This window comes from Lemur catta, chromosome 8, assembly GCF_020740605.2.
Source record: "Lemur catta isolate mLemCat1 chromosome 8, mLemCat1.pri, whole genome shotgun sequence".
Classification (NCBI taxonomy): domain Eukaryota; kingdom Metazoa; phylum Chordata; class Mammalia; order Primates; family Lemuridae; genus Lemur; species Lemur catta.
The window spans coordinates 2,834,258-2,861,765 of NC_059135.1; the positions used below are offsets into that span (position 1 = coordinate 2,834,258).

Sequence of the window (27,508 nt, forward strand, 5' to 3'; positions counted from 1 at the left end):
AAGCCGTGATGGCATCAGCAGGCCCATCCGAGGCGTCCCATGTGGAACCATGCTCGGTGCACCGGGTCCATGATGGTTTCTCTACTAATTGTTCAAAAGCAGTTTCCAGTAACAAGGTGGCAACAATCCATCTGAGCAGTCCCGCTGACAACCCTGAGGACACGGGGGCCACCCTGTGCCCCCACCAGGGGAGGGACTCTTAAATCCATTGCAGGGATTCCCAAGCTGAGGGACTGAAAGTCACGGCTTGTCAATGTGGCCATCTCAGCTAGAATCCCAATGACTTTTTACAGAATCTGGCAAAATGATTCCTAAATTTTTTTGGAAAAATAGGCAAAAAATGTATCAAAGAAAGTGAAACAGTGTATAATAGAATGCAAATGAAGCATGCTAAGAGGCCTTCTAAATTGTAGAAGATACTATAAAGCCACATTAATTAAAATGGTGTAGTATGACTCCAAAATATAAGCAAAAATGAATTGAATCAGACTCTACTGCATACAAGGAGGCACAGTGTGTTAAACAATGGAAGCAGGAAACATTGATTGAATTATGTCAGGATGATCGAGGTAGGAAGGAAATAAATTTTAATTATTTATGTCTACATATTATGTTAAGACAAATATTACAAAACACAAAACTACAAAGAAACAGAACATAACACTGTAGCCGTGTGGCTCTGGGCTCGTGGAACAGGAGGACAGAGTGAACTGGGTACAGACCTCTGGGGAGCCGGAGCTCCGTGTCAGCTGATTAATGAACACACGGGAAATCGTCATCACCAAAATAAGCACAAACGAAAGAAGAAAACATTTAGAACATAATGACAAATAGTCACTGTGTATCCTACTCAAGGATCTGTAAAGGAAGATTAAAAATACCTGGATATAGGGAAAATCTCTACCTCCCTCTCAATTTAGCTAAGAACCTAAAACTACTCTAAAAAATAAAGCCTTAAAAAAAAGAAACCCAAAACCCCAATGACTCAAAGGACAAACAGAAAGGTCATGGTGAGGTAATTTGCACTTGAGAAAAAGCAGCTTGCAAGTAACTGTAGGACCCTGTGTCAACCTTCCTAACAGCCAAAGATGTGCAAATTAAAACCAAAGAGAAAACTGCAAAAGTAAAGAAACTCACCCCATGAATGAATTTCAATAACCCCTATGTATTTATAATCCTCTTCCTTAGCCACCTACTTGACTTTCTGAGTTGTTTCCCAGAAATGGGGGATTTTCTGCCAAAGGGGCTGAGATTCTCGAGGTCCTGGACAGACTTCCTGATGCCAAGACTCACCACCCCCGGCACCTCCCCAAGCACGCGGCCCCTGTTAGTCACAGCACGACCTCCCCAAGCACACGGCCCCGAATCTCTGAGCCCTGGAGACAGACTGGAGGCAGCTGCTCCTGACAAGACGTCTGTCATTAAAAAATTCCTTTCTTCCTTGGCAATCCTCCTTGTCTCAATAACTGGATCTTTGTGCCACGAGCAAAGCTGGACCTAGGCTGAAACCCCCTGTGGCTTTGATAACAATAAAATCTCTACAAACTCAACCACCCGTGGACCTGTGGGGAAGGAACTATTCTCATATGCTGCTGATAGAGTTAGTCATGTTTTTCAGAACAGCAACTGGGCAAAACCTATGCAGAACCATGAATGTTCACAGCACACGCTGCAGAAAGCCCATGTGCAAGAATGATTTCTCCCAGGAATTTTTCACAAAGAAATTGGTCAGAAAAGGGACATATGTACATAAGTGCTGACAGTGTCATCACTTAGCTTATAATAACAAAAACCTGGAAATGGCTCCATGAGCAGAATTACAATCGTGGCTCAATAACTTGGCTTTCCTGCTTGCACTTGGCCTTGGCAGTGAGGGTGGCTTCTCCTTTTTCTGATTGAGACAGGAAGCTGGGAGAAGAGGAGACTCAGACCTAAGGCCAAGTCCCACAAGATACCCCGTGTCCTCAAAATATGCACGGGGAAGGCCAGCTGCCATGCTGAACCACTGCTCGCTGCAGACCCCCGACAGGGGACCCAGAACATCCCTGTTCTAGCCTGTGCCCGGCAGATGTCCACCAACTGGACAATGAATGAATGGATCCCAGGAAGTGGCTAACCGGGCCTAGGGGTGGGGTGAAGGTCAGAGTTAGGAAGGGACATTGGCTACCATCCCTACCCCACCGCCCAGGTGTTGCCCACCGAGCACATCGTCATCATCCTTCCCACCGCGTGCCTGCCCCGCCCCCTTCCACGGGGACAGCCCAGCAGGCTGCCTGTGACGAGACGAGGGCCAGAGGGAGCGAGCCTGGCCTGTGTGCACAGCCTGGACGGCTGCAGCCGTGTGTCCACGGGGGGCCCCACCGGCGGGACACGGCCCACCTGCCTGCCCTTCTGCTCACGGCGGCATCTGCTTAGTGTTGCCCCATTTCTGTCCTCTTCCATGCTGACACGGAGGCCTGATTTCATCCGTAGACTGGGGAGGATGTGAAACGGTGCAGTTCGTCACCCGATGGGAAGAGATGGCACCGTGGCTCAGGCCACGCTCCGTGCTAAGCTACCACCGAGGCTGGGGCAACGTCTCTCGGGCCCTGCCTGCCCTCCCAAGGCCAGAGGCTCAGCATGCTGGAGACAAAGGGGCTGAGGACACGCGGGGGGCTGGGTGTGGAGGGGAGGCCAGCAGCCCCCCATCTCCCCCTTCAACAGCCCCTCTGCTGTTGGCCTCGGTGCTGCTGACCAGAGCTCTTGGGTGGGTTGCCCTGCTCAGCACCCCATGCCTGCTCCACGGGGGGCGGGGGCTCGAGGCCCCCCTGCCGAAGCCCAGCCACGGAGACCTGAGTGAAGGTAAATGAAACAGCTGCAGAGGCTCCGGGAAGGGCCTCAGGAGGTGTCCCCTGCCCCAGCCACTGCAAAGCGGTGTCTATAACCCTTCCCCATGGGGACGGAGCACCCCAGCTGATGCCTGTGCTGGTGGCAGGAGCGATGTCCTCAGCAGAACCAGCCTGACGTCACTGGAAGAGCTGGAGGGTTTTCCTGGTATCTCCCCTCCCCCCCTCGTTAGGCTGTGGCCTGGCCTGGCCTGGCCTGGCATCTGGGAGGACTCAAGTCCTTGGACCTCTTCCTGCTCCGCCCACCTCCCTACTGGGCTAGAAGTCACCCTGAAGGCCCCAAGAGGTCCAGAGGTGCCAACCAGACTTCCACGCACCTGGGCATGTTCTCTGGAGACACCTGGAAGGCTCCCCCTACCCAGGTGGGCAAGGGGTGGGGGAGTGGGCATCTGTGCCAGGTCTTCTCCCATAAGACGGGGCTCTGTGCTCTGTGCAGACCCACGGTGGGCAGCCTTGGCTTGGGCAGCACCCACCCTCCCATCCTCCGAGGCCTGGCTGTGCTGGGCACCCTGCGTGGGTCCAGCCTAGGGCCTGGGGGCTTTTCTGTGGAGCCCACACTCTCCCACCGGTACACGCAGTGACGTCAGCGCCACAGCCACCAGGCCAAGCACAAATGTGACTCGAAGGCTTGTGGGCACATCGAGAGTTCCGGGGCAGAAGCCTTGATGGACAAGCCCCGAGGGTACTGAAGGCAGCCCCGCCCCTGCTCTGGAAGCTGCGGGCTGCGCAGGAGGGACTCGGGCAGGGCCCCCATGCCAGGGCTCCGGACAGGGGCCACGGCCGTCAGAGACCTTGGCGAGGTGAGCGAAGCTCAGCAGGAAATGCAGGGAGGACGACACGCCGCTGGCCCGAGGGCTCTCGTGATTTAAGAAGATGCCTCCCTCTCAGTTCCTGTTGAAATTCAAAACAAAAGCAGCTGTTCGGACGTTGCTGAGTGCTGAAGAATTTCCTGCCCTGACTCTTCACAGGGACACACAAAGGAGGCTCATTGTCCCAGCAGCGAAGCTGGAGCCGCGCAGGCCCGGGGTCCCCGGCCCTCCGGAACCAGGCGCCACGCTCGGCGCTCTGCTTCTGAGCGACAGCACCGTCGCCGGCGCTCCGAACGCGTGTCCTTCGTCCTTCAGTTAACACGCTGGGCTGCGCCCCTCCCTGGGGCCCGGACCCCTTCCCCATAATCGGGCAGCTCCCCAGGCCAGGCCGGAGGCGCCTCCTCGCCCAGCACAGGGGCTCCGACCCGCGGCCCTGGGCCCCAGGGCTGTGTACGGAGGCTGTTGTGAGCTGAGACCGGCACGCGCAGCGTTTACAAACCCGGAGGCTTTAGGGCAGCGGGAAGGAGGCGCCCGACTGGCATGAGGGTGACCGCCCATGACCGTGCACGGCAGACGCTGGCCTGGCCCCCGGCATCTCCCACCTCTGACCTCTCTCCCCTGCCCACGGTGATGCCTCAGCCCCTAAAGCTGTACGGAAGCGGAGGGGCAGAGGTATCCCCAGCATTTCTTGCCTGGGTGGGAAATCCGACGTGCGGCATCTTAAAACCACCCTTCCGTAGCCGAGTCCGGGCATGCGGGAGATTCCCCCTCTCCGCTGCCCTCCTCCCCTTCCCCAACACCCACAGGAAGGTTTCTGGACGTGGGTGTTCCTGTGACACATTTTCCACGTTCTCTACACCTTCCCAAGTTAGGCGAGAGTCCCAGGTAGTGGGCTGCATTATGCTCTGTCTCCATCAGCAAACCAGGCTGCTGTTTCATGCGATGACCACCTGGCAGTGGTGGCCTCGCTGAGCTGGGTCCCAGACACCCGAGCACTAGAGAAAGTGCTCAGGAACAACCCCCAGCCACGCTCACAACCACCCGACCAGGTATGGAATCGAAAGGCCGGGAGGTGGAGTGGGGGTCTCTGTCACGGTGGGGGCTGCTGGTGGCTGCAGACCTGAGTGCACCTAACTGGGAAGCTTTAACCATGCAGACCTTGGAAACGCAAAAGCAAAGCGAGCCCGCAGTCCCAGGCGGGCCACTGAAGAGCGCCCACTGTCCTCTGCTTGGGCTGTGGCCTGAATGTTCTCAACAGCCCTTTGCTCTCATTGGGGACATTTTTATCTTTGAGCAACGACACACAGTGGTGACAAGAAGTCCTTTTAAAATAATCTGATACTTCCATGCAGTGTCCTAAGTGAGGCGGGGTCACGCGGCCCTCCCGTCTGCGTCGAGGCAGGAGGCAGCACTGTCGGGCCAGTGCCCCAGGAGCTGGCTGGGACGAGCACGTCCCTACACTCCCCACGTGCTCCTGTGTGTACATCCTGCAAAAGCCTGGCTCACGCTTGTCTGTTACTTGTGGGAAGTGAGGCCCCTCTGACACACAGCTGTTGTTGAACTAGACCTTCTCTGGTTTCAGAGAGCCTGGAAGCTTCCCTCTGCCACATCCGGAGCCACCTGCAGGCCCAGCCCAGGCCCCGAGGACAGCTATGACCTCGGCAGCAGGAGCGTGGGGCTCTGGCCCCAGTGGCTCTTGCCTTTGGAGTCCCCGTGATCTCTGCAGGGCCCTCTTCTCTTCTCCTTCCGCCCAATCACTTGGACAAGCCTGTGCACCCTGGACCCTGGGCCTCCACTGCTCCAGGAGACCCCGGAAAGGCTGTTCTCGGCCCAAGCACCAGGCTTGGCATGGCAATGCAAATGGACTTTGCCAGGCCCGTGGGACATTGGCAGGGCTGAGACGGCACCTGAAAGCTGGCATCCACCTCCCAGGCAGCCACACGTATGCGAAGGCATCCCCACACCTCCCCTGGGGACCAGGAGGGAGCCACTGGTTACCAGGTGTGAGACCCTGCGCAGATAAAGCAGGATTGCACCAGTTGTTCCTCCTCCTCCTCAGATTGTTGTCACTTAAATGAGATAGTACGTGTTAAGTGCTTAGCACAAAGCCAAGCATGTAGTAAGTGCTCAATAAATGCCAGCTGTAATGCATTTTTTTTTGGAATGAGGTAAGGGATAGTCAAACATTCAGTAGGCGGTGAGGACCCGCTGATGGCTCCGGAGAAGAATTAATGTAGATTCAGGTAATATGAGGAAGGCTTATATTTAGAAAGGTACAGGCACAGTGCATAGGGCAACTTCGTGCATGATGAAGGTGGCATCTCCGATCACTGGGGGCAGAGATGGACTGTTTAATAAATGGGACACCTGTGTAGCCCATGCGGAGAAAGATAAAATTCGATTCCTAGTTTGCACCGTACACAAGAATCAACTCCAGAGAGACCAGGGATGTGGGTGCAACCAACAGAGCCAGACAAGCTAGAGGAAAACGTGGTGGGCCCCTCTCCAACCCTGGCGTGGAGAAAGGCTTTCCAACTGAGCCTCAGATCCAGACGGGATGAAAGTTTGATGGTTTTGACTGCACTAAATAGTTGCATGGCAACAAAAACACCCAAGTCGAAAGACAACCAGCAAACTAGGAGAAAATATTGAACATATATCAGAGATAAAAATGCCTCATCTAACATACAAAGAACTCTTTTAAAAGGACCAGAAACCTGACAGAAAATGGGAAGAAACAATTCACAAGAAAGATAAAAGAATGGCCCTTAAATGTATGAAAGATGTTCAGATTTGCTGGTAATTAAAGAAATGCAAATTAACATGTCATTTATCAGACAGTGAAAATTCTGCCGTATGACACCACAGTCTGTGGGTCTGGGGACAGATGGCACATGCCTGGGCACCGAGGCACCCGTCTCACCCCTGGTGAACGTGGGACCGGTGTGGGCCTCCGGAGGGAGACGGGCAGTGCCCAGCGAAACCGCACAAGCTCCGACCCTCTGACCCAGCAACGCCACTGCCGGGCGTCTACCCTGCAGGTACAGCTGCAGCCCCCCGGAAGTCCACACGCACAAGGCCCTTCGTCCTGGAGCTACCTGAAAGTGGAAAATGCCAGGAACAACCTAAAGGCTAACATTCTAACATTCGCATAGCAAAGTAGCTGGAAACGGCGCGGTGGAGCACTATACAGCCCTGACAATGGACGAGGTTGCTCTCTGTGTCCTGGTAAGGAGAGATTTCCAGGATATAGTGTTAAGCGGGGCAAACCCACCAAAGTGTTAAACAATATCATTTGTATTCCATCCTTCATGTAAGAAAGAAGGGGAAGTGAGAAAAATCTCGTTTTTGCAGAAGAAACAGAGGAAGGACAGAGCAGACACTAATGAGAACAGCTGCCCGCAGGAAGCGGGTGGGAGCGGGGTGGGGGGAAGGAGGGAACGGACACCTTTGAGCGGAGAGTGCAGACCTTCAGCCCCGCGGCATGCCGTGAGTTTGCGTCAGCCTGGCCAGGCGACAGTGCCCAGTGGTGCAGTCACACGCGGCCCAGGTGTTGCTGTGGGTGTTCCGGAGACGCGGGTGGGGTCTACACTCAGTGACTCTCAGTAAAGGAGATGACCCCGGGTGGTGTGGGTGGGGCCCGTCCAGTCAACTCAAAGACCTTACCAGCAACTTAATTTCTTAGCAATTAAGAATTTATGCAAGAACACTACACCAAATTATCTTGAGTTTTTTTTTTTTTTTAAATAGAATCCCTAGCAACCCTCCCCATTCTATTTCCAGCTGTGCTGCCACGTGGCTCTGAGGATGGCAAATGCTCTTTGGCTCGAGTGCTAATTATCCCTATTTGCACCTAGCACCTTCAGAAACCGTGGGAGGCTCCCTTTGTGGTAACAGCACGTGGCTGTTTTTAGAGCGTGGCTCGTGTGGCCGGCTGCCTCCCCCTCAGCCCGCTCACTCAGAAAGCAGGCGGGGGGCGCTCTGCTCCAGGGCCTCCCCCGGCGCCTCCCTGGATCATAACAAAGTGCAGTCTTTGATTTCAACACGGATTACTCAGCTGAGGCAGAAGGCTAATTAGCCTAAAGAACAGGCTGTTCTGATTTTTGACAAGCCCTGCCCCTCTATTTCTAACTCCCGATTAATTTCTCTGCTTAGAAAATGAGACCCTGAAGTATTGAGGAGGCCGTGAGTGTGGAAGGGCGAGGAGACCCCACTGAGTGCACTGCCGGGTCCCCCAGCACACCCCGAGGCGGGGGGTGGGGTGGGGGCTCCTTGGTTAGCTGTGTCCTCTCAGGGCCTGCAGGGAGCACGTGGCAGGCGGAGAGAAAGACGGGGTAGCGGTCCACCCGCTCTGTGAGAGGACACACCGGGGTGCGGGGCTCTGCGGGGTGATCAAGCGCCCAGCCTCACGGGCGGCCATGGGCGTACCCCACCCCCACCCCAGCCTGCACCCCATGGGGAGGGGCCGTGAGTTCCAAGGAGAGACCGTCACTCCCACAGGGCTTTGCCCAGGTGTGTCCTGGACCCTTGGGAGAAACCAAAGCCAAATGTGCTTTGTGTGTGACCTTGGCTGGACTTTTCCTCTGAGAGACCCTCCCCAGCCCAGTCCCAGTCCCCCCTGCCCCCCCCATCTCGGGCACAGGCTTTGGAAGCACCAGGACCTGTGCACCTACCATGTGTCATGCACCGTGCTGTACCCCTGGGCACGGGTGTGTCTGAGGGCTGCCACAGCTGGGAGATGGTAGCCCCCAGCTACGTGCACCCACTGCTGACCCTGTTTCTCATCCACGGGAGCCCCCAGGCCGCCCCCAGCACCCGGCACACTGAAGCAGAAACATGGACTGGACGTGCCATGATCCAATCCCTGCTCCAGAAGGGGGAGGAGCCTGGGCCTGGCGGGGGGAGAGCCCCAAGCACGCTGAGGGGCACCCACATGGAGGGAGCCCTGCGGGGTGGGAAGAAAGGCCTCTGGCAGGATGGCGGGGCCAGGCAGGGCAAGGGCTCCGCTCAAGCTGTCCTCGGTGGGGGGCTGTGGGTGGGGTGGGAGGGACAGCCTTGGCCTGACCACGGGGACCGAGGGAACTGGCAGGGATGTCCCTGAAGGCCAGGCTCCTGTGACAGAGGCCCCCCAGGGTTAGGGACTCACCCGATGGTCTTGCCCCAGTCGCACCACAGTGTCTCCCCGACAGCCTCCATGTCCGCCTTGAACTGGGCGAGGCAGAGCTCCCGGAGGAGGGTGCCGAGGTCAGCGTCCCGGCAGGCGGTGACCAGCGAGAGGAGATGCGCTGCAACAGAGGTGCCAGGACCATGACCGCCGGCCCCGGGCCCCAGCCAGGGGCTCCCACCCCCGAGCCCCCCGCAGGAGCATGACCGGGACAGGGTCTCCGCGTGCTCCCTGGAGACGGTGTCTGCAGCTCCGGCCAGATTCTTCCCCTGTCAGTTATTCTCTGTCCCCACAGAGGCCCTCCCTGCCTGCCACAGGCTCCTTGCGCGTGGGGCCACACTTCCCGTTGTAGGTGACGAGCACCCCCTGCCCCGAGGTGGCACCGGGCACTGGCTCTTGCACGATCTCATCCTCCCATCGACCCCTGATGTGGTTCTCCTAACACCTCCACTTCACAGACATGGAAACCGAGGCAGCAAGAACAACTGGCGAGGACTGAACCCAGGTCTGCAGCCTCCAAGCCCAGCGCTGCCCTCCTTTGCTGCCAGGTGGCCCGGTGAGTGAGGAGCCCCTGGCCGCCCCTGTTCCGGAGGTACCTGGGGGCCGGGCCATCCAGCCTGGGAGCTGCTGGCACGTCCCTGTGTCTGCGTATTTGCTGGTTATAAACCAAGCTGAGGCACTGAAACATGAGCTGTGTCCCCAGTTCTACCTTGACACACACACAGATCAAAAATGACGCGTCAGGCCGTGTGCTACGTGCAGTCAAAATCCACTCATTTCCCCCAGAGCTCGCTACTGGCCGGGGGCAGGCGGGACAGCTTCCCCCTTGGTCCCCCCGCCCACCTGGCTTCCTCTTTTGCTTTCTCAGCCTCTCTGTGGGGCAGCTGGGGGGGTCTTCTGTTCTGGGTCTGGCTGCCTGCTGCCCCCACCCCCCGCCCGGACCCCTCTTGTCCCCCAGGCTATGCTGGGCATCCTCTGCCCACAGAGCACTCCAACCCCTCCCCTACCAGTCTGGCCCTTCCTAACTGCTGGAGGGGGCTGGGAGGCCAGGGCTGCGCTGGGAATCCTGGGCTCCCTGGTCCCTGGTGGTCCTCACCAGACCAGCTGCTGGGAGGCCAACCCCAGGCCTTGTGAGTACCGACACCAAGCTGCCCCTTGCAGCCCTGGGGCTCAGGGAGCCCACAGGGGCAGTGGCAGAGTGCCCCACCCCAGGGAGAGGCAGCCTTGGGCAGGCAGACCTGGAAGGGGGTTCTGGAGTCCCAGTCCTGGAACATGGCCCAGCGAGGGCTGTGAACTCAAGTGTCCCCTTGGACTCCGGGGTGAAATGCAGAGGAACTGGGACTCGAGCCCCTCCCATGTGCCAGGCTCTTCACACACAGCTGCCACGCGGGTGGGTCTTACGGGGGTCACCAATTCACAGGTGGGGGCACTGAGGCTTCGGAGTTCGGAGACAGGCCAAGGGCCCACAGCAGGAAGTGGTGTGGCGACAGCTGAACTCAGGCCTTGCCTCCCGAGGCCCAGTGTCCAGCCTACTCCGGCCACCAGGCTCAGGACCAGGCGGGCAGCGGGCATCGCAGCAAAGGGCCTGGCTGTCCTTGGAGGCAGACCCGGGGGAGAGCGGATTGAGGGGAGCTGAGCAGGTGGTCACAGAGAGGGGATGGGCGATGGGTGGCGGCTGGAGACAGGCCAGCAACCTCACACAGCGCAGACCCCACAGCCGAGAGCCCGGGCGGGAGAACAGGGACGCTGAGGACGGGGCAGAGGTGACGCGTGGCTCACAAGGAGCCAGGTGTGTGGAATCAGGGGTGAGCAGGTGGAGAACGGTTCCCGGTTCCAGGTAACAGCCGACCAGCTGAAAGGGAAAGGCTGACAGGAGCTCGAGGCGTCCATGCGGGCTGGGCGGCCAGCCACCCACAGGGCCACGTGCGCGAAGCTGGGAGCGTGGCAGCACCCCTGAAGTCGGCCCCACGTGTGCCCTGCCTGGGCACCTCCAGGGGACCCACCCCTGGCTGGAGGCGGGGCCAGACGGCACACAGAGGCAAGAGCAGTCCCCAAAGCACTGGGGGATCTTGGGAAGGGGCAGGTGGCCGGGGACCGCGTGCACCCACAGACTGTGCCCGGCCCCCTCAGGCAGGGTCAGAGACTCAGGGCGGGAGGGAAGCTGGGGGCATGGCAGGAGGCATTTTCTGATACCCTGGCAGGTAAGGCGAGGAAGCACCGCGCGGAGCCCGACGGGGGCTGCTGAGCGCTTTGTCAGCCCAGCCGTGCCACGTTCCTCGGCAGGATTCTGGGAGGACCCGGAAGTGCGATGGGACTGGGAGGGCTGACTCGTGTGGAGACCACAGCTCCAGGCTGCACACGTCTTGACCGCACGGGCCAAAGCTGACACTGTGGAATTTCACAGCAATAAAAATAAAACTCTGTGTTTAATTAAAAAATAAAACCCAAAACACATGTGCCCCCTGCCTCCAACATATGGAGAAAGAGGTGAGGCTGCAGGTTTGGGGTCTTCCCTGACCGCAGGCCGAGCTGCAGCCATCCTGTGCCCACCCACCCTGGAGGGCAGCCCCGCGGGCACAGCTGCCCACCAGGTCTGGGCAGGGCCGGGCGCCCTGGAAGCTGGGATCTGACTCAGGGGTCCTGTCTGAGGAAGGACGCCGCAGGAGCATGGCCGGACAGTGGTCCGGGCCAGGCCGGAGGACAGTCATTGCCCAGTGTGGGGGGCACCAGGGGCTGAGCAGGAAGAGGACCAGAGGCTGGGGACACCCCAGGGCTCCTGAGAACATGGGGGTTGTGAGCCTGAGAGGCTGGGAGTAATGGTGGGTGGGGACAGGCTGAAGCGAAAGGCTGGCATAGGGGACAAGCTCCTTGGAGGAGCTCCAGGGGAAGGGACCCGCTGTCTGCCCATCCTTCAACACCAGTGAGAGTCGCCCACCTTTGGCACGAGCAGCCCCCACTGGAGTGCTGGTCCCTTACCCCCAGGCTGCCCCTGCCACCCAGAAAGCCCAGAGGGCAGAAGAGCCTCCCTCCCAGCTCTCCAGGGACCCCTCAGGAGCCTCGGTACCCACCTGCGCTCACGTCAGCTCCCAGCAGCCCAGGTGTGCCCCCGCTGTGTCCACACCAGTAGGGCGAGTGCACCCGGGGCCAGCTGTGGACACACCCCTTACCCTGGGGGCTTCTCCCACCCACAGTCGGGGCAGGCTTGGGGAAGGGCCTTTCTCCGACACACCCCTAGAAAGCCCACCTACTGCGGCCAGGTGAGGCACCAGGGGCTCACCGGTAGCTCAGCAGGGCTCCAACGTGGCCTGGTCAGCTCATGTGAGGACTTCCCAGCCTCCTGTCCAGCCTCGGCCAGAGGGCTGTCCCTCTGTCTGTCCCTCGCTGCTCCCCACCTAGGATGCCTTCCCCCAGCAAACCCTGGGCCCCCGTGCGACCTGTCCTTCTCCACTGCCGCCTCCTCCAAGAGGCCCCTGGCTGTCCCTACCCAGGGGAAGCCACCCAGCCCTCAGAGCCCACCCAGGGCAGGCAGACGCTTCCTTCTGTTGGAGCCCTTCGTGCCCCTCCCTCCGCTCCCACTCCTTCCGGACTCCTGCCTGCGTCCTCCCTGGCACCCAGCAGCTCTGCTCCTTAATATTTGTCACACGAGCCATGAAGTAAGCGAGCCATTCCCAACTGGGTGGACGTTCTGTAGGGGCAGTGCGGCAAGGTGCCTCAGGCTGTTCGAGTGCCGCGGGCAGGCTGGGTGTCCTTGGGGGCCCCCTCCTGCTCTGGAAGAGACACAAAGATGAACGTGCATCTCTGTGCCCCGCCAGGGTTCTCGGCTGCACGGAACAGAAGCCAGCTGTGAGCAGTGGAAGACTCTGGGATGAGGACCCTGGTGGCTCCCAAGGCCCCAGGAGGTTGGGGAGCAAGAGCTGCACAGCCACCGTGCAGAGCCAGTCCCCGAGGGCCGGGCTGCCTCTCTGGTGGGGGTCTCCAACAGACAAAGGGAGTGCTGGGGGCCAGAAAGAATGACACTGTCCCCTCTGCCTGGTTGGGATGTGCTCCCAGGGGGAAGTCCCCCAGGCCACAATTCTCCCTGTTAAGGCCGCCTTCCCTGACACTTCAGGTCGATCTCCTCCTGTTGTCCTCCAGGCTATGAGACCAGCTGCCTGCCCCCACCCCTGCCCAGCCCTCGGGGGCTGTCTCGTCTCGCCCAGCCAGCTCTAGCTCCCCCAAGCCGAGCACCTGCGGCCCTGGCCCCCCGATGCTGCATCCCCAACCTGTCTGAGCCACCTCTGCCTCTGCAGGGGCAGGACCTGGCATGCCCAGCCCCACCTATCCCGGCTCTTTCTTTCCTGCCCTCGGGAGCCCAGAGTCCTATGGCTGGGGTGAGGCCAGGGGAGCTGTGCGGAGGAATCTGGAAACCAGGTTCAATTTTAGTTATGGGAGAAGAACACACAGTTTTCCTTAAGCAAGCCAGATATTTCATTGGAGAGACAGGAAACATCACAGTTGCAACACTGGATACAGTTGCCAAAAGTTTTTAAACCAGCCCTTTGGGCCCAGATGGGCTCCATTCCTGTGTGATATAAATTTAATCATTCATAACTCGCGTCTTTAATGAGCTGTGTGCTGAGGCAGCCTTCCTCCCTCAGCATGTTAAGACAGGAGCCTTCCCTCGAGTTGTGCATAATTTAGGAATTCGCTACTGCCTGGGGGAGCTCAGAGGAGGGGCTCCCCTCCCCACAGGAGCGAAAATGGCCCTGAAATGACCATAAATAGCTGTAGCAGGGGGGGGGGGTCCATCCAGCAAAGGAGGCGGCCAGTCTCCGGTGGGGACCCAGGACACTGCCCACCAGGTATTTGGGTTTTCTAAGGAGACGGGCACAGAGGAGCTCAGCTAGCAGGTGTCGGACGCAGCAAACGCACTTTACTCTTGTGTTTGGCCTGTGCCTGCCGTTGGCAGGGAAGGCTGACCCTGCTGTTACGCATTTTACGCTTGCAGAGAAAATCTCATGGCCTGGCCCTGTCCTTCTCCGGGTCGAGGTGGGCAGCTGGGACCGTCACCCACCAGAGCGGCCTGCTCGCCCTGGCCCTGCACCCAGGCCTCCCCTGCTGTGCCAGCCACGCCCAGAGCCTGGGACCAGTTGCCTCCAGGTAACCCCAGGATGCTGCCCCTGACCAGAGGAGGCCTCTCCGCCTCTGGAGCAGTGGTTTATCTGTGAACTGGGGACCTCCTCGGCCAGAGGGGGCTTCCAGAGGATGCTTCCATGGGCTGATTCCACTCACAGGAAGCATCCTGTCCCTGCGGGGTTTTCAGTGGGAGCTGTCCTTAGCAACTCACAGGACACCTGGGCCCCGGCCCTTGGAACTCGGCCTGGTGGCTGGCGAGGGGTGGGAGGGGCCGGGACGGGGAGATGACCAAGGGCACAGGACACTTTTGGAGGTGACGGATGTTCGCTTTCTTGAGTGTGGTGAGGGTGTCACGGGTGTATACATATGGCAGAACCTTTCGAATGACACACTTTAAATTTATTCAGTTTATTCTAGGTCAGTAGAATGTTTGAAAATAGTAAGCGGGAAGGCAATGTCAAGAGCAGGCTCCATGAGTGGTGATCACACATGGTCCTCATTTCTGCCTTATGCTCTTCTGAAAGTCCCACAGGTTAAAACAAACCCACCATATAGTCTGCAAACGTTCTCTCTGTCCTCTGTGAGCATCTTCTCTTTGCTCTGCAGGGTCTTGCTGCAGCCTTGAGTCATTTCCTGCTCACCCAGCTAAGTGAAAACCACCCACTTCCCAGGACTCCCCTGGTAACAGCCCCTCGGGAGCCAAATCCCCAGGATGCTACATGCCTTGGTTTGAACAGCCTGCCCACAGCCTGCTCTGAAAAAAGAAAACAAAAGCCAGAACAATAAACTGAAAGAAAACCGGCATTTGCCCAGTTAAAACTCCTTTTGAACCTTCAAGGCCCCACAAACCATTGCCTCCTCTGCCCAGCACAGCACATGCCCCTCTGAGCTGAGCTGAGTGACCACCGTGGTCTAACCTTGAGCAGGAGCCCTTCCCATGGTCAAGTGCAGGATCCCAGGGCCTGTGTCTCATGCCAAGAGATGTCCCACCCCCAGCCGGGGCAGCTCTCTACCTTCCACCACTGCTCTGCTTCTGGAAGCTCAAAGGGTTTGTCTTGATGCCTTCCTCAGCCAAGCTCTCCTGAGATAGGTCTTGTTAAGTGTTCATTTGTCTCCTCTCAGTGGGTTTTGGTGCAATGTGATGTGACAAATCATATTCTGAATTACGTTTGATTCAGCAGTTCCACTTCTGGCATATGCCCACGAGCAGGGAAAGCAGGGTCTCAAAGAGAGATCCATACACTCATGCTCACAGCAGCGTTGTGGATAAACAAAATGCTGTGTACGCACACAGCGGAATGTTATTTGTCCTTCAAAAGGACAGAAATGTTGACCTGTGCTACAACACGGATGAATCTTAAGGACATTATGCTAAATGAAATAAGCCAGTTACAAAGGACAAATATTGTGTGATTCCACTTACATGACGTCCCTACAGCAGTCAAAATCACAGAGACAGAAAGTAGAATGGTGGGTTCCAGGGCCTGGGGGGAGTGGGGAATGGAGGGGTGGGGTAGTGTTCAATGGGGACAGAGTTTCAGCTTTGCAAGACAAAAGGAGTTCTAGAGATGGACGGGTTCTAGAGATGGACGGTGGTGATGGTGGTTGCACAGCAACGTGAATGTATTAATGTGACTGAACTGTACACTGGAAAATGGTTAGGATGGTAAACTTTACATTGTGTATACTTCACTATAGTTAAAAATAAAGTTAAAAAGCAACGAATGGGACAGAGAAGGTTATGCTATGAGAAGTCGACCAGGCACGGTGGCTCACACCTATAATCCTAGTACTTTAGGAGGCTGAGGCAAGAAGATCGCTTGAGGTCAGGAGTTCGAGACCAGCCTGAGCAAGAGTGAGACCCTGTCTCTACAAAAACATAGAAAAATTAGCCGGGCATGGTGGCATACGCCTGTAGTCCCAGCTACTAGGAGGCTGAAGCAGGAGGATCACTTGAGCCCAGGTGTTTGAGGTTGCTGTGAGCTGTGATGACGTCACAGTACTCTAGCCTGGACCACAGAGTAAGACTCTGTCTAAAAGAAAAACAAAGTGCCCATGCAGCCGTATTCCCTATCGTCCCCCTGCACCGAGCATCCAGGAGCACAACCACAGGGAAAACTGACAGAATCTCAAAAGTAGTGTGAGCTTTTGACACGACTCTCACATATCTGGAAGACTAAAATAAATAAGGATACAGAGGACTACATGTTATAATTTAATATGCTGACTAGAATCAACACGTAAAAATTTCACACTCTTCCCATGGGTTTATGGGACATTTACAAGTGGAAAAATGTGTAAGAAGACCAGGAAAGAACCCACAATACACGCTAAGCATGGTCATGCGCATGATCTGGTCCCTGACCACAGTGCAATGAAGCCAGCGATGAGTGTCGGGAATGAAACCAAAAAGCCCAGGCCACCGGGACTGGTAAAACCTTACCTCCTAAAAATTCATGTGTTAAAGAGCAAATAGAAACCACAAACACGGAAAATCCAGAACATGTCAACAACCGGCACAAGACAGACAAAAACTCAGGGGATGCAGCCAGTATGCCAAGCGGAGGACTGACAAGCACGTTTCATTCCTAAACAAGAAAGAACAAAAACAAACGGATTAGGCATTCAAGGAAAAAAGCAGAGTAAGTCAACTCAAGAACTGGGCTTTTGGTGGTGGGGAGGGGGGCCCAGTAACAGAGATTAGTCGCTGTCCCTTCTGATAAAGAAATAACATGAAAACAGCAATTCACAAAAAGGGCACTGTCCACGAACGCAGAGGACTAGAGAAATAAGATAATTGTGTATATAACGACATGTCGGATAAAGTGGACATGTTCGTAAGAAAATAGAAAACAACATCCCCGCTATAAGACAAAGAAAACCCAAGTGGACCAACAACCGTGCAAGTGCTGAAAAGGTTTGCCGATTATCCTCACTGCCAAGAAGGCCTGGCCGGAATGGCTTCGGGGTGCGGGGGGACGGAAAGGAGGACCCTTCAGAGCTCAGCGGAACTGCTCATCCTGAGCAGCTGACCGTCCCCACACAGAGGGAAAGAATAAACATCCACACATTTCTTTTGGGAAGAAAACTCAATACTGGAAATGAAACCCACAGAAGAAAGTGCAGAGCAATCTCACTGGGGAAGAATGAAGCAAAACTCGAAGTAAACGCTCATCATTCCCGAGTCCTCCGCGTGGCTGCTGGGGGACGTAGGGAGCAGCCCATCTGTCCCGGAAACTCAGGACGAGTCCCAGCGCCTGTCCTCTCCACCAGTGCCAACGCTCGCCAGCCACGGGGGACACAGAACTCGGCAAGCTGCTGCGTGTGATATTAGACGGTTCTTCCTTAACACACAGAAGCGTACTTTACACACGGAAAGGGGATGCACGCCCCGTGCATCTCCCATGCCAGCCCCACAAAAGCAAACTACAAAGGCATCTGGCCCCAGAGGAGACAGACGGAGGCTCGAGGCATCACAGCTGGCCCTTGACCGACAGGGGCCGGCGCTGCACAGGTGCACTCACACTTGGGTCTCTTCCACCTCCGCCAGCCCTGAGGCAGCAAGACCACCCCTGCTCTTCCTCCTCAGCCCACTCAATGCGAAGGCGAGGATGAAGATTCTCTAGGCTGATCCGCTCCCACTTAATGAGTAATATATTTGCTCTTCCTTATGATTTTCTTCATAACATTTTTTCCCTAGCTTACTTTATTGTACGAACACAGTGTATGATCCACGTAACATACAAAATGTGTTAGGCCACTGTCTGTGATATTGCCGAGGCTTCTGGTCAACAGTAGGCTACTAGCAGTCAGGTTTGGGGGAGTCAACAGTTATACATGGCTTTTTGACTGTCGGGGCGGGGTTAGGTCCCCCAGCCCCCGTGCTGTTCAAGGGCCAGCTGTACCCCACGTGTCTGGTGCAAAGGGGACAGCTGCTGTCACTGCCCCACTCAGCAGTAAGCTGCTCTCCACCACAGCAAGACTGGAAAACAAAGCGAAATAGTTGTCAGCACGGGGGGCAGTGGCGCGACTACCCCTGGGTACAGATGATCTAATGACCTGTCTGCGGAAGCCACGGGGGAGAAACTCTAAAACAAGAAGCAAGCACTGCTGGAAACAGAAGGAGCACAGGGAGATGACAGTCAAAGCCAAATACAGAGAGGGGCTTTCTTACAGGCCAGCAATGACCAGCTAAAAATTACACTGGGGCTAAATATCCCACTCACAGTAGCAGCCCGAACCCACCGCGTTCCTAGACACCGAGCGAGGAATCTGCAGGAGGAGCGAAAGTCCCGAGGAAGGGCCTGGATGAAAGCGTGGGGAGGGACAGACTGCTGCATCTTGGGCGGGTGGTCTTTACTGAATCTTCCCTGACCAATGAATACATTCAGAGCAATTACCATTAAAATCCAAAAAGATACTTAGCAAATGATTTAAAAAATGCTAGAAAGTCAGGATAAATCCTGGATGAATCAAAGGTTTGCTCATTTCAAACCGTAAGGCAGCAGAGGAAACCCCAGTGGACACGCTCTCTGGTTTTACCTCCACCAGGTGGCATTCGCTGCCGCTTCTTTCACGCATGACCCTGCCACCTGCCGGCCCTCCCTGCCAGCCAAGTCAAGGCGCTCCTCGGCACCCGGGGCTGGTCTCCTTCCTTGTCCTCCCTGGCCTCTCCCCGAGAGCCCAGGCCAATCTTCATCTACTCTCACCGCCTGCCTTTCCGTCCAAGGCTTTGACATCATCTGGACACTGACGCCGCCCAAAACGCCTCTCCTGGCCACACCTCTCTTCTGAGCCCTAGATCTGGGCGGACACCTACCTGCCGCCATCGCCTGAATGTCCACAGGCAACACCTGACCCCCCGAGGCTGCTGCAGATGGGGCTGCCAGATGCAGCAAAGAAAACTACAGGCTGCCCTGTTATGTCTGAACTCAGAGAAGCTATCTTTTCTTTGTTGTAAGTATGTCCCAAATATCACATGAGACATACTTATACTAACACAGCTTGCTCACACCCGGAGCCTCTCCCCAGCCTGTCCTGGTCCCCTCCACCCCAGCGCCCCCAGCCCACGCTGGGGGCCAAAGCCCAGGCTCTCTTAAACCATACACCCCACCCGTCACCCCTTTAATCTTCTTCGAGTCTTTCCCACGGCCCTTGGAATGAGATCCGAATGCTCAGGGGAGCCGTCCCTCCTCCGGCACGAGCCCTTGGCTCAGAGTCCTCTTTCCTAACATGCTTCAAAAAGGTTTCCAGAAACTTCCAAGGACCAGGGCCTTTGCACAACCATTCTTGCATGCTGGAGTGCGCTTTCCAAGCTCCTCACCTCCAGCTCTGCCCCCGTGGTCTGTCTCCTGCGTGAATGGCACCAGTATATGCACCGTGTATACGGACCAGGGCTGCCCCGCCTCGGCACTGGGGACATTTGGGGCCAGGTCATTCTCTGCTGGGGGTGGCCCCATGCTGTCCAGCATGTCCTACAGCAGGAGGCTGCTCAGTGGCATCCTGGCTTCCACCCTTCCCAGTCATGACCCTAGGTGACCACCTGTGTGACGTGACAGAAGTTTCCAGAAGAAATAGTGCATGTGCCCACCTCCCCACCTCCCCTCTCACAAGTATCTCTTCTAGAGGCGATAAGACCTACGCAGTGAGAGCCACCGTGGGCACCGGTCACCACGTGTCTATTGAAGGGACCGTGCTTTCTAGACCTCTGCTCCCCACCGCGTGGGCTTTGCTACGGACACAGCAGCTACTTTCACTCCAGCAGTAACTGGCCAGGGTACAACACGGCCATCGTTACTTTGCAGACAATGTCTTGGTTGGCAAACTGTTGGCTTTATCCCCCCAGGTGAAGCCTGGCTTAGGACAATACTCCCTGAGTCCTGTGAGGGGGTGTGAGGTCTTGGGGAACATGGTGGGCGCCCCTGGGCCAGCTGTGCCTGGGCCCCATGCGTGAGCCAGCCCCGGGCCATGGGCCGCTATCTCCCTGCCCCCTGGGTTTCGGCAAACTCTCGGCCAACTCCAGAGCTGCTGTCCAGGGTTGAGGCTTGTGGGGGGTGATGCCAACATGGCACAGTGAGGGCCCTTGTGGGGGCATACAGGAACACAGAAGGGCCACCTGCCCCCACGATGCCAGGAAGGGTGGGAGGGCAGCCGTCTGGGGAAGGGGTGACCCCGGTGGGCTGTGGGCAGAGTAGACACTGGGCAGGGTGGGACATGTGGATGCCCGGGGTTCTGGTCCCGGAGAATCCACTATGGAAACTGCACATGCGGGGAGGGAGGCAATCTTGGAGCACAATAAGGCGTCACCATGAGATCCAGTGAGGATGTAAAATAAAGCCAACTGTGTCACCCAGGCCCACAGGCCCCAGACCCCTGCAGACACTCACCCGTGGGTCCCCACAACCCTGCTCCAACAAAGCAACTTAGAATCCGTGCTTAAAGCAATGAGTAAAGTGTTGTCTTTTGGATGTCAAAGAAAATATGCAATAAAGCCATCTTAGGAAAAAAAATCTTTTACCTGAACAACAATAATGCCATTATGCTAAATGAATAAGGTCTTGTTTAGGTCAGGAGCCCTCCTGTGGCGGCCAAACTGACATAATCCTCCTCACTGAAGAGAAAGGAGTCCTCTAGCAACACTGCCCAGCCCGGCTTGTCCTGCCTGGAGCGGTGAGGGCTGGTGACAGGGGACCCCTGCAGGGGCTCCGTGGCGGGGGGTGGGGGGGTGGGAAGGTGAGCAGGCAGCCAGGGCCGAGGGCACCTCGCTGCCGTGGGCTGGGAGCAGGGCAGAGCCCTGCTGGCATCATCTTTGCCTCCTTATTTGCCACAAAGAATCTGGAGTGCAGAGGCTGTGGGCACACGGGTCCCACGCAGGTGCTGGGGTCACAGGGGCCCTGCAGCCTCTGTCACCCCTTCTCCCCTTCCCGGCTCCTATTGTCTTAGCTGCAGCGTCCCCTCCTTCAGGAGGTCTCTGAGTCCCCAGTGGAGTAAGGGGCTCTTGGGCAGGATTCCCACGGCCCCCTTAGCCCTGCAGTCCCCCGGGCACTGTCCCTCCAGGGGAAAGACACCCAGCTCAAACATCACATGTGATGGGCTCACATTATTGAAAAGGGGACCCCACAGGCTTGATCTAGGGGCTCAAAAGCTGTCAGGAGCCCTCTGTCTGTGTCATGGTCAGGTATTCCCCTGTGGCTGGCAGGACAGACTCTGGCAGCCCACGCTCAGATCCAGCCTAGAGGAAAGACAGTTTTTCGCAGGGCTCCAGCAGCAAACTGACTGTTCAGCCTGGGTCCCATCTCCTCCTCGGGACAATCCCAGTGGCCATGCCTGGGTCAGGGCCCACTGAGGGACAGCTCACGATGCCACATGGACCTTCAGGAAAGATGAACTCTGGGCCTGAAGGAGGGGCTCAGCACTGGAATGCACACTACACGTGGCACCCACATCACACACTCTGCCAGATGCCAGTTTAAACTGATTAGAAGCTATGAAATGCGTTCATTCCTGGGGGGGGCGGTGATCAGAACAGCTTTTCCAACTAGCTATTTGCCTCAAGTAAGGATTCCACCTAAAACATTTCCTTTTGGTGCTGCTGAACACCATTTCCACTGTGGATATAAACGTTTCTTAATAGCCCTGGTCTCAGGCTGACAATACGCACACTGACAGATATGTGCCTATGGAAGGAAGACAAAAATCCAGAAATTTCTTCCTGTAGCTAAACACACAGAGAGGGTGAACAAACACACTGAGTTGATTAGCAAATAAGAATCGTCAGATTTGGACTTCAGGATTAGAACTGTGTCCGGATTTAAAGTGCATGACAATCTGAAGCAGTCACATACATTGCATTTCCTGTGACGTCGCAGTCATTTCCACTTATACTTGTATTTATAAAAAAGTCATATTTCAATCAATATTGCAATCATTCCAGAAAACCCCCAAAGCCACCAGCAAGGCAGCTAAGGCAGGCATGCGTAGGACTGATGGCTGAGGAGTTCAAATAGGACAGCACCGGTGGGCACTCCCCAAGTGAGGATCGGCTCAAAAAAACAGAAGCTTGCAATGCAGTCATCATAAAGCAATCCTGGCTCACCTGGAAATGTCTTTCTTTTCTGGTTGATGAAAAACTTTTCAGTGGCTATATACAAAACTTTTAAAATGCATGTGGTCTTATCAGAGTCTTCTGTAAACATAAGACTATACAGGGTGCTTAGAGAGAAAAGAATTATATGTATAGTGAGATTTTAATAACTGCATAAGAAAAATATCTTGATTGTAAAATTGTCAAAGATAAATTCTTAAACCTGTGGACTAGCACACTTTTTTTTCTTTTTTTTTTTAGAAAATTCCACATTGCCATTCTGGGTAGCAAAATCTTCATCACCAAGGAGATCTGGCTAGTGCTACAGCTTGGAAAGGAAACAGCCTGTGCTTGGTAATTCTACTAATCACAGCTGAGCTCCAATGACATTAATTTACTGATAACTTCATAAAGTTGTGTCTGTTTTTCCAGGATATAACATTAGCCAGACCACTCAGAATAATGTTAAGATTATAGGACTTTGGACTTTCAACAGAACATGAATTGTTTTCTTGGTAAACAAGGAAGGTCTTTATATGTGATCCAGACATAGTGTTTTATTTACATAAGTTTTAGAAGGTGCAGCCTCTGGACACCAGTAAAGAACATTTATTTATTTGTTTATCTGTTTTTAAAAAAATTACACAACCCAGCTCTCCGCCTTGCTAAGAGAGAAATGTTTGTTTCTTAGGAAACGAAAACAGTAAAGGCTATGTCAAGCCATACGGATCCTAACACAACAGAAGAGAATAAAATTATTATAAGATTTTGCTTTTCATATAACTTGAGTCAACACTTAGGTTATATTCTGTTGAAGCCGACTGAGGCTTTTATGTAGCCCTGACACTCCTTAGAGAGGTTTACAAATAGGGGCCAGTTACCTCGCGGCTCCTGTGAAGCCCTCGGCCCTTCTCCTCCGGGAGCCTGGGCAACCCCCACCGACGAGCCACGTGGCCATAAGCTGCTTCCCCAGCTGCAAAAACAGTGGTGCTGGTGGCCGCTTCCCCAGTGCCAGCACAGAGAGCGACCTGGCAGCTGGTGTCTCTGACCAACACCGCCGTCTTGGGGAAAGGCCACAAGTACCACAAATCACTGTAGGGCCTTCCAAGGGCACTGGGTTCTCCCACTCATGTAATCAATTCAGTTTTCATTAAAAGGTAGCTAAATACATGAAATAGCTAAAACGGTCTAGAAATGGTCTTGACTTTGCATTTTATGAAGATATCACAGACAATGGAAGTGAAGAGGACAATTTCTTGCTAAATCCGCTGCAGGTTACTGCCTCTACCGGGCTGTTTATCATCTCTCTCAAAGCAGAAAGCCAGCATGTTCTCCCCGCTCACCAAGGGCCCCCGTCCCCCTTTAAATTTCTGTTAGCCAGAAGTGCCAAGTTAACAAGCAAGCAAACAAAAAAGCTGTGCAAATGTCCCCGAAAAGGAAGACAGCTGCCCTCATTTCTGCAAAGGACATCATTTACAAATAAGCAACGCTGCATGCGACAGAGTCCGTTTTTTCAATTTTAGCCAATTTCCAGGTCACTGGACCATGGTTCATGATTCCCGAATACTGTACTAACTCCGCGAGGCGGCTGCTTCAGATTTAGCTAACGTGACAGCCCAAGGAATCCTGAGCCGGCAGAGAGGTGCGGGGCAGGGGACCCGCGCTCTTCCGAACGCCTGGCTCTCCGGACGTCCCCAATGCGGTCCATTTTCCCGACCGCTAGCGCAGCCCCGTGCAACCACCCCCACCCCGTGCTGGCGGACCTCCTGCCCGGAGCCAGGGCCTTGGCCCCGACGCTCCCCGGCTCGGCGGCCGTGTGGACCCCTCCTCAACGCTGACCCAGCAGTGCGAGGCGGCCGCTGGCGCTCAAGGGCAGGCCCGCTGCGCTCGCGGCGTCCGCCCTCCACTGTCCTCCCCGCGCGGGCGCCAGGCGGGGGAGTCGGGGACCTTACTCACCCAGGAGCAGCCAGAGGCCGCGACGCGGGGAGCCGCGCAGGCCCCGGGCCATGGCGCGCAGCCGAGCCAGCCGAGCCGGTCCGGCCGCAGGGCGACCCACCGAGGACTAAGGAGGACTAAGGCGGCCGCGGCGCCGGCCGAGGAGACGCGCCCGGGGGCGGGGACGGGCGGGAGGCGGCGGCCCGGCCCACTGTGGCTCTGCGGGCGGGCCGCGCGGGTGCCGGGCTGGGCAGACACCTGCCGGCCCGGGGTGCCCGGAAGCGGGAAGACGCTGGGGGCGCCGCGCGGAGGTCTCCGGACCCCTACCGGGGGCGGCGCCCTGTGCTCCAGCAGCCTCCTGGACAACTCCGAGCAGGCGGCACCGCGGTAGGTCTCGATCTGAGCATCTGCCTCTCCTAGTGGCCCAGCTGTGGCCACGCCTGCCTCAAGTTCCGTCTACCTCTCCGCCCAGGTGAAGACCCTGGAGGAGCCCATGGGGCAAACCCAGCCGCTCGCCTAGGGAGACCCATAGTAATAAAAAAGGACACCTACGGACGCGGAACTGGAATGCCGGGACGTGCAGGATGAGTGGCGTGGCAGTCGGGAGGACAGCAGGGCCGGCGTGGACAAAGGCCAGCGGGCTGGAGGGAGCAGGGCTCTTTTGAAGGACTGAAGGTGGCCTGGGTGGTCTCCCTAAGGATGGGTGGTGAGAGGTAAGAGGCCCGCAGGAGGCTATGAGAGCCTCAGTCCTGACCCTGAACTTAAGGGCAAGGGGCTTGTAAGTAGAAAGGGACATTCTTGCCTTAGGGTGCAGTCACTTGGCAACTGCAAGGAGCTGATTGGGGTGGGGGTTGGGTCTTGCATCTATTAGTTTATGTAAAGTGATGAGAGAATGAGAGAAGGGCTCCCTGGAGTGACAGGAGATCCGCAGGGGAAGCCTGGAAGGGGTGTGGAGGGGGAGCAGCCTACGAAGCAGGAGCCTGACCTGGGCTCTGGCGGCGTTACTGGCTGGATTTCACCTTGCAGTGGTGGTTCCTTCTTGTGACATCCTGTCTCAAGAACTCTTAGTAACTGAGTAAACTCATGTTCCTGCTAAGGAATACACCATGGTCCTTGGAGGGGGAGCTCACCACCCTCATGAAGTGCCCATGTTTATCTCCTTAGTGGCAAAAGGTTCACCCGTGGGCAGCAGTGGGCACACAATATTGCTGAATGGCCAACATTTCCTCACATGAACAGGAATGAAAGCGGACAGCCTGTGGCTAAGAGGCTGCTGCCACCTGCTGTAAGATCAGAGAAGGGGTGGCGGCTGACAGCAAGGTGGTCATTCATCCCTTCTTTTGAACACAGCTGAGAGGGCACTCAGCCAGCATGCCTACCACCTGGGGGCACTGTGTCCAGAGACTGAGGGGTCTGGGTGAGATGGCAGGGGAGGAGACATATTCTCTTGATTAGCCCCCGTTCTTGCACCCTAGGAAGATCCACCCCATCAAGTGGGCTGGCTTCCCCATGTCATCCAACAGACATTTGAGTCCTTACTATGTGCTCGGTAAAACAAGCTCTGCCCTTCAACTGGTGAATTTAGTGGGTGACCTCTAAAATATCAATAACATGAGTGCTACGATACAGGAACCATATGGGACAAGGGACATCTGCCTCAGCTGCAGTGTAAGGAGAAGACAAAGGAAGATTTTGGACAAAATGCAGCCCTAGGCAGTCTTGAGGCTGGGTGGGAGACAACTGCACAAGGGGACTGCAGACAGCACAGGTCTGGTGGCCTGAGGCTGTGCCACGTAAGAATGGCATGGCTGAAGAAGGAATTGGTGCCAGTGCAGCCCTGGTACAGGTGCACTGTGAATCCCACACTGGGTGACAGCGAGCCACCAGTGAGGGAGAACCTGTACGTCTCTGCAGATATTACTCCTGCTCCACACTCAGGTCCCCTTTGGCTTGAACTACCTTTTCCACTGTTGGCGTGCAGGTTCCTATGGTTGGCACCTGGGAGTCCTCCTTACCAACGTTTTCTCTTTGTAGCTTAACTGCTAGAGGAGGTAAAGTCAGGGTGGGGAAGCCTCTCTCCATTTTCTCACACAACCTCTAACAGACACACGTTCCTAATAAGAGAAAGCATATTTCTCAAGTTCATGTGCTTTTCAAAGACCACAATTCTCTGAAGAATGCTGAAGTGGCGGCATACACCCTGTGGCACATTCTCTCCTAATGATTTTCACTTCTGCGTGTCTTGGGTCTGGATAAGAGATTTCTTAGTAACTACTATGGGTGTCCCCTTCTTTGTCCCTACAGTGACACATATCATAGGAGTGTACTGCATACACTGCAGGGTCAAAGATGCAATCTAGATAGGTAAACAAGACCTGATCAACGCAAATTCACAATTGACATAAAGCTTCTGCTTCCAACCACAATGAAGTAACAGGACTTGATTTACTTCCTGCCTTAAACTAAAAAAACAAAAACTGGAGAAAATGTATGAAACAACAGTTGTCACACTGGACCACAGACAGTGCAAGGGTCCCTGAGAACAGGAAGACAAATCAGGTGAGCCCCAGGACTGCTCATTACCTAGAGTTTCCAGAGCACGGGAAGGGAGAAGCAACCGGAGTCCGGAAGCCAGAGAGCTAGAGTGGGCGGGGCACAGGATCAGAGAGGAGAGAGCTGCACAGAGAACGTGCTCGGGAGATCCGCACAGGGTCCCCTTGAGTCTCAGGCACACATATAACATACGGATACTAGCTGAGGTGGGGAAAAGAACCTAAGAGCTCAGAGCCATCTGGGAATAGTTCTAGTTCCCACCAACCATAGTGGAAAAACCTGGAAATACACAGACCATTAGAGAGAATAAGTAGAAAGGTAAAGCCTCAGTAGTTGGGCAGAAATTATAAAGGCTGCTCTGGTGCTGCCTAACAAAACTTAAAAGCAAGAACTAACAAGAGCAAAGGATTTCCAAGTAGCCACTACATTCCAGAACAGACTTTAAAAAATAAAAGAAGAGAGCACCAGAGAACCATGAGACACCTTTAAGTGGCCTAATATGGGGTTTGTAATTGGAGTTCTGGAAAAAGGGGGACAGGAAATATGTGAAGAACTATGTGAAACAGTTTCTATGAACTTATAGACTCAAGAACATCAACAAACCCCAAGCATAAGGATCATGAAGAAAAATACGCTAAGGCACATCATAATCAAATTGCTTAAGCCAATAATAAACAGAAAACCTTAAAGGCAGCCAGAGAAAAAAAGACATTATGTACAGAAGAACACAGATAAGGGTGACAAAAAGAGTTCTCACAGAAAACAATGCAAACCAGAAAATAACATCTTTTAATACTGAGAGGAAAAAAGCATCAAATGTTCTAGAGACAGTTTTTCAATAATTTGCTGATACAGAGGGGAAGATTTTGCTGGCGTTCTATCAGGCTGGCAATTTAGAGGCTAAACTTCAGTGGTTTGAAGATGTTGTTTATAAGCAGTAACAGCTTAGTTCTGTGAGTTGTTA

At 55.3% G+C, this 27,508-nt stretch overlaps 1 protein-coding gene across 1 annotated transcript in view; it reads right to left on the reverse strand.

Annotated features, from left to right (window-relative positions):
• The window catches only part of RAMP1 (receptor activity modifying protein 1), a 43,378-nt gene extending 19,301 nt beyond the window's left edge, over positions 1-24,077 (reverse strand). Inside the window, exons 1-2 of the mRNA XM_045558677.1 lie at positions 24,013-24,077; positions 8,841-8,979 (exon numbers count right to left, since the gene is read on the reverse strand). Coding sequence (XP_045414633.1) covers positions 8,841-8,979; positions 24,013-24,064 — 191 coding nt within the window. The 5' untranslated portion in view covers positions 24,065-24,077. The remainder of the gene's footprint in view (positions 1-8,840; positions 8,980-24,012) is intronic.
• Positions 24,078-27,508: the final 3,431 nt, after the last annotated feature.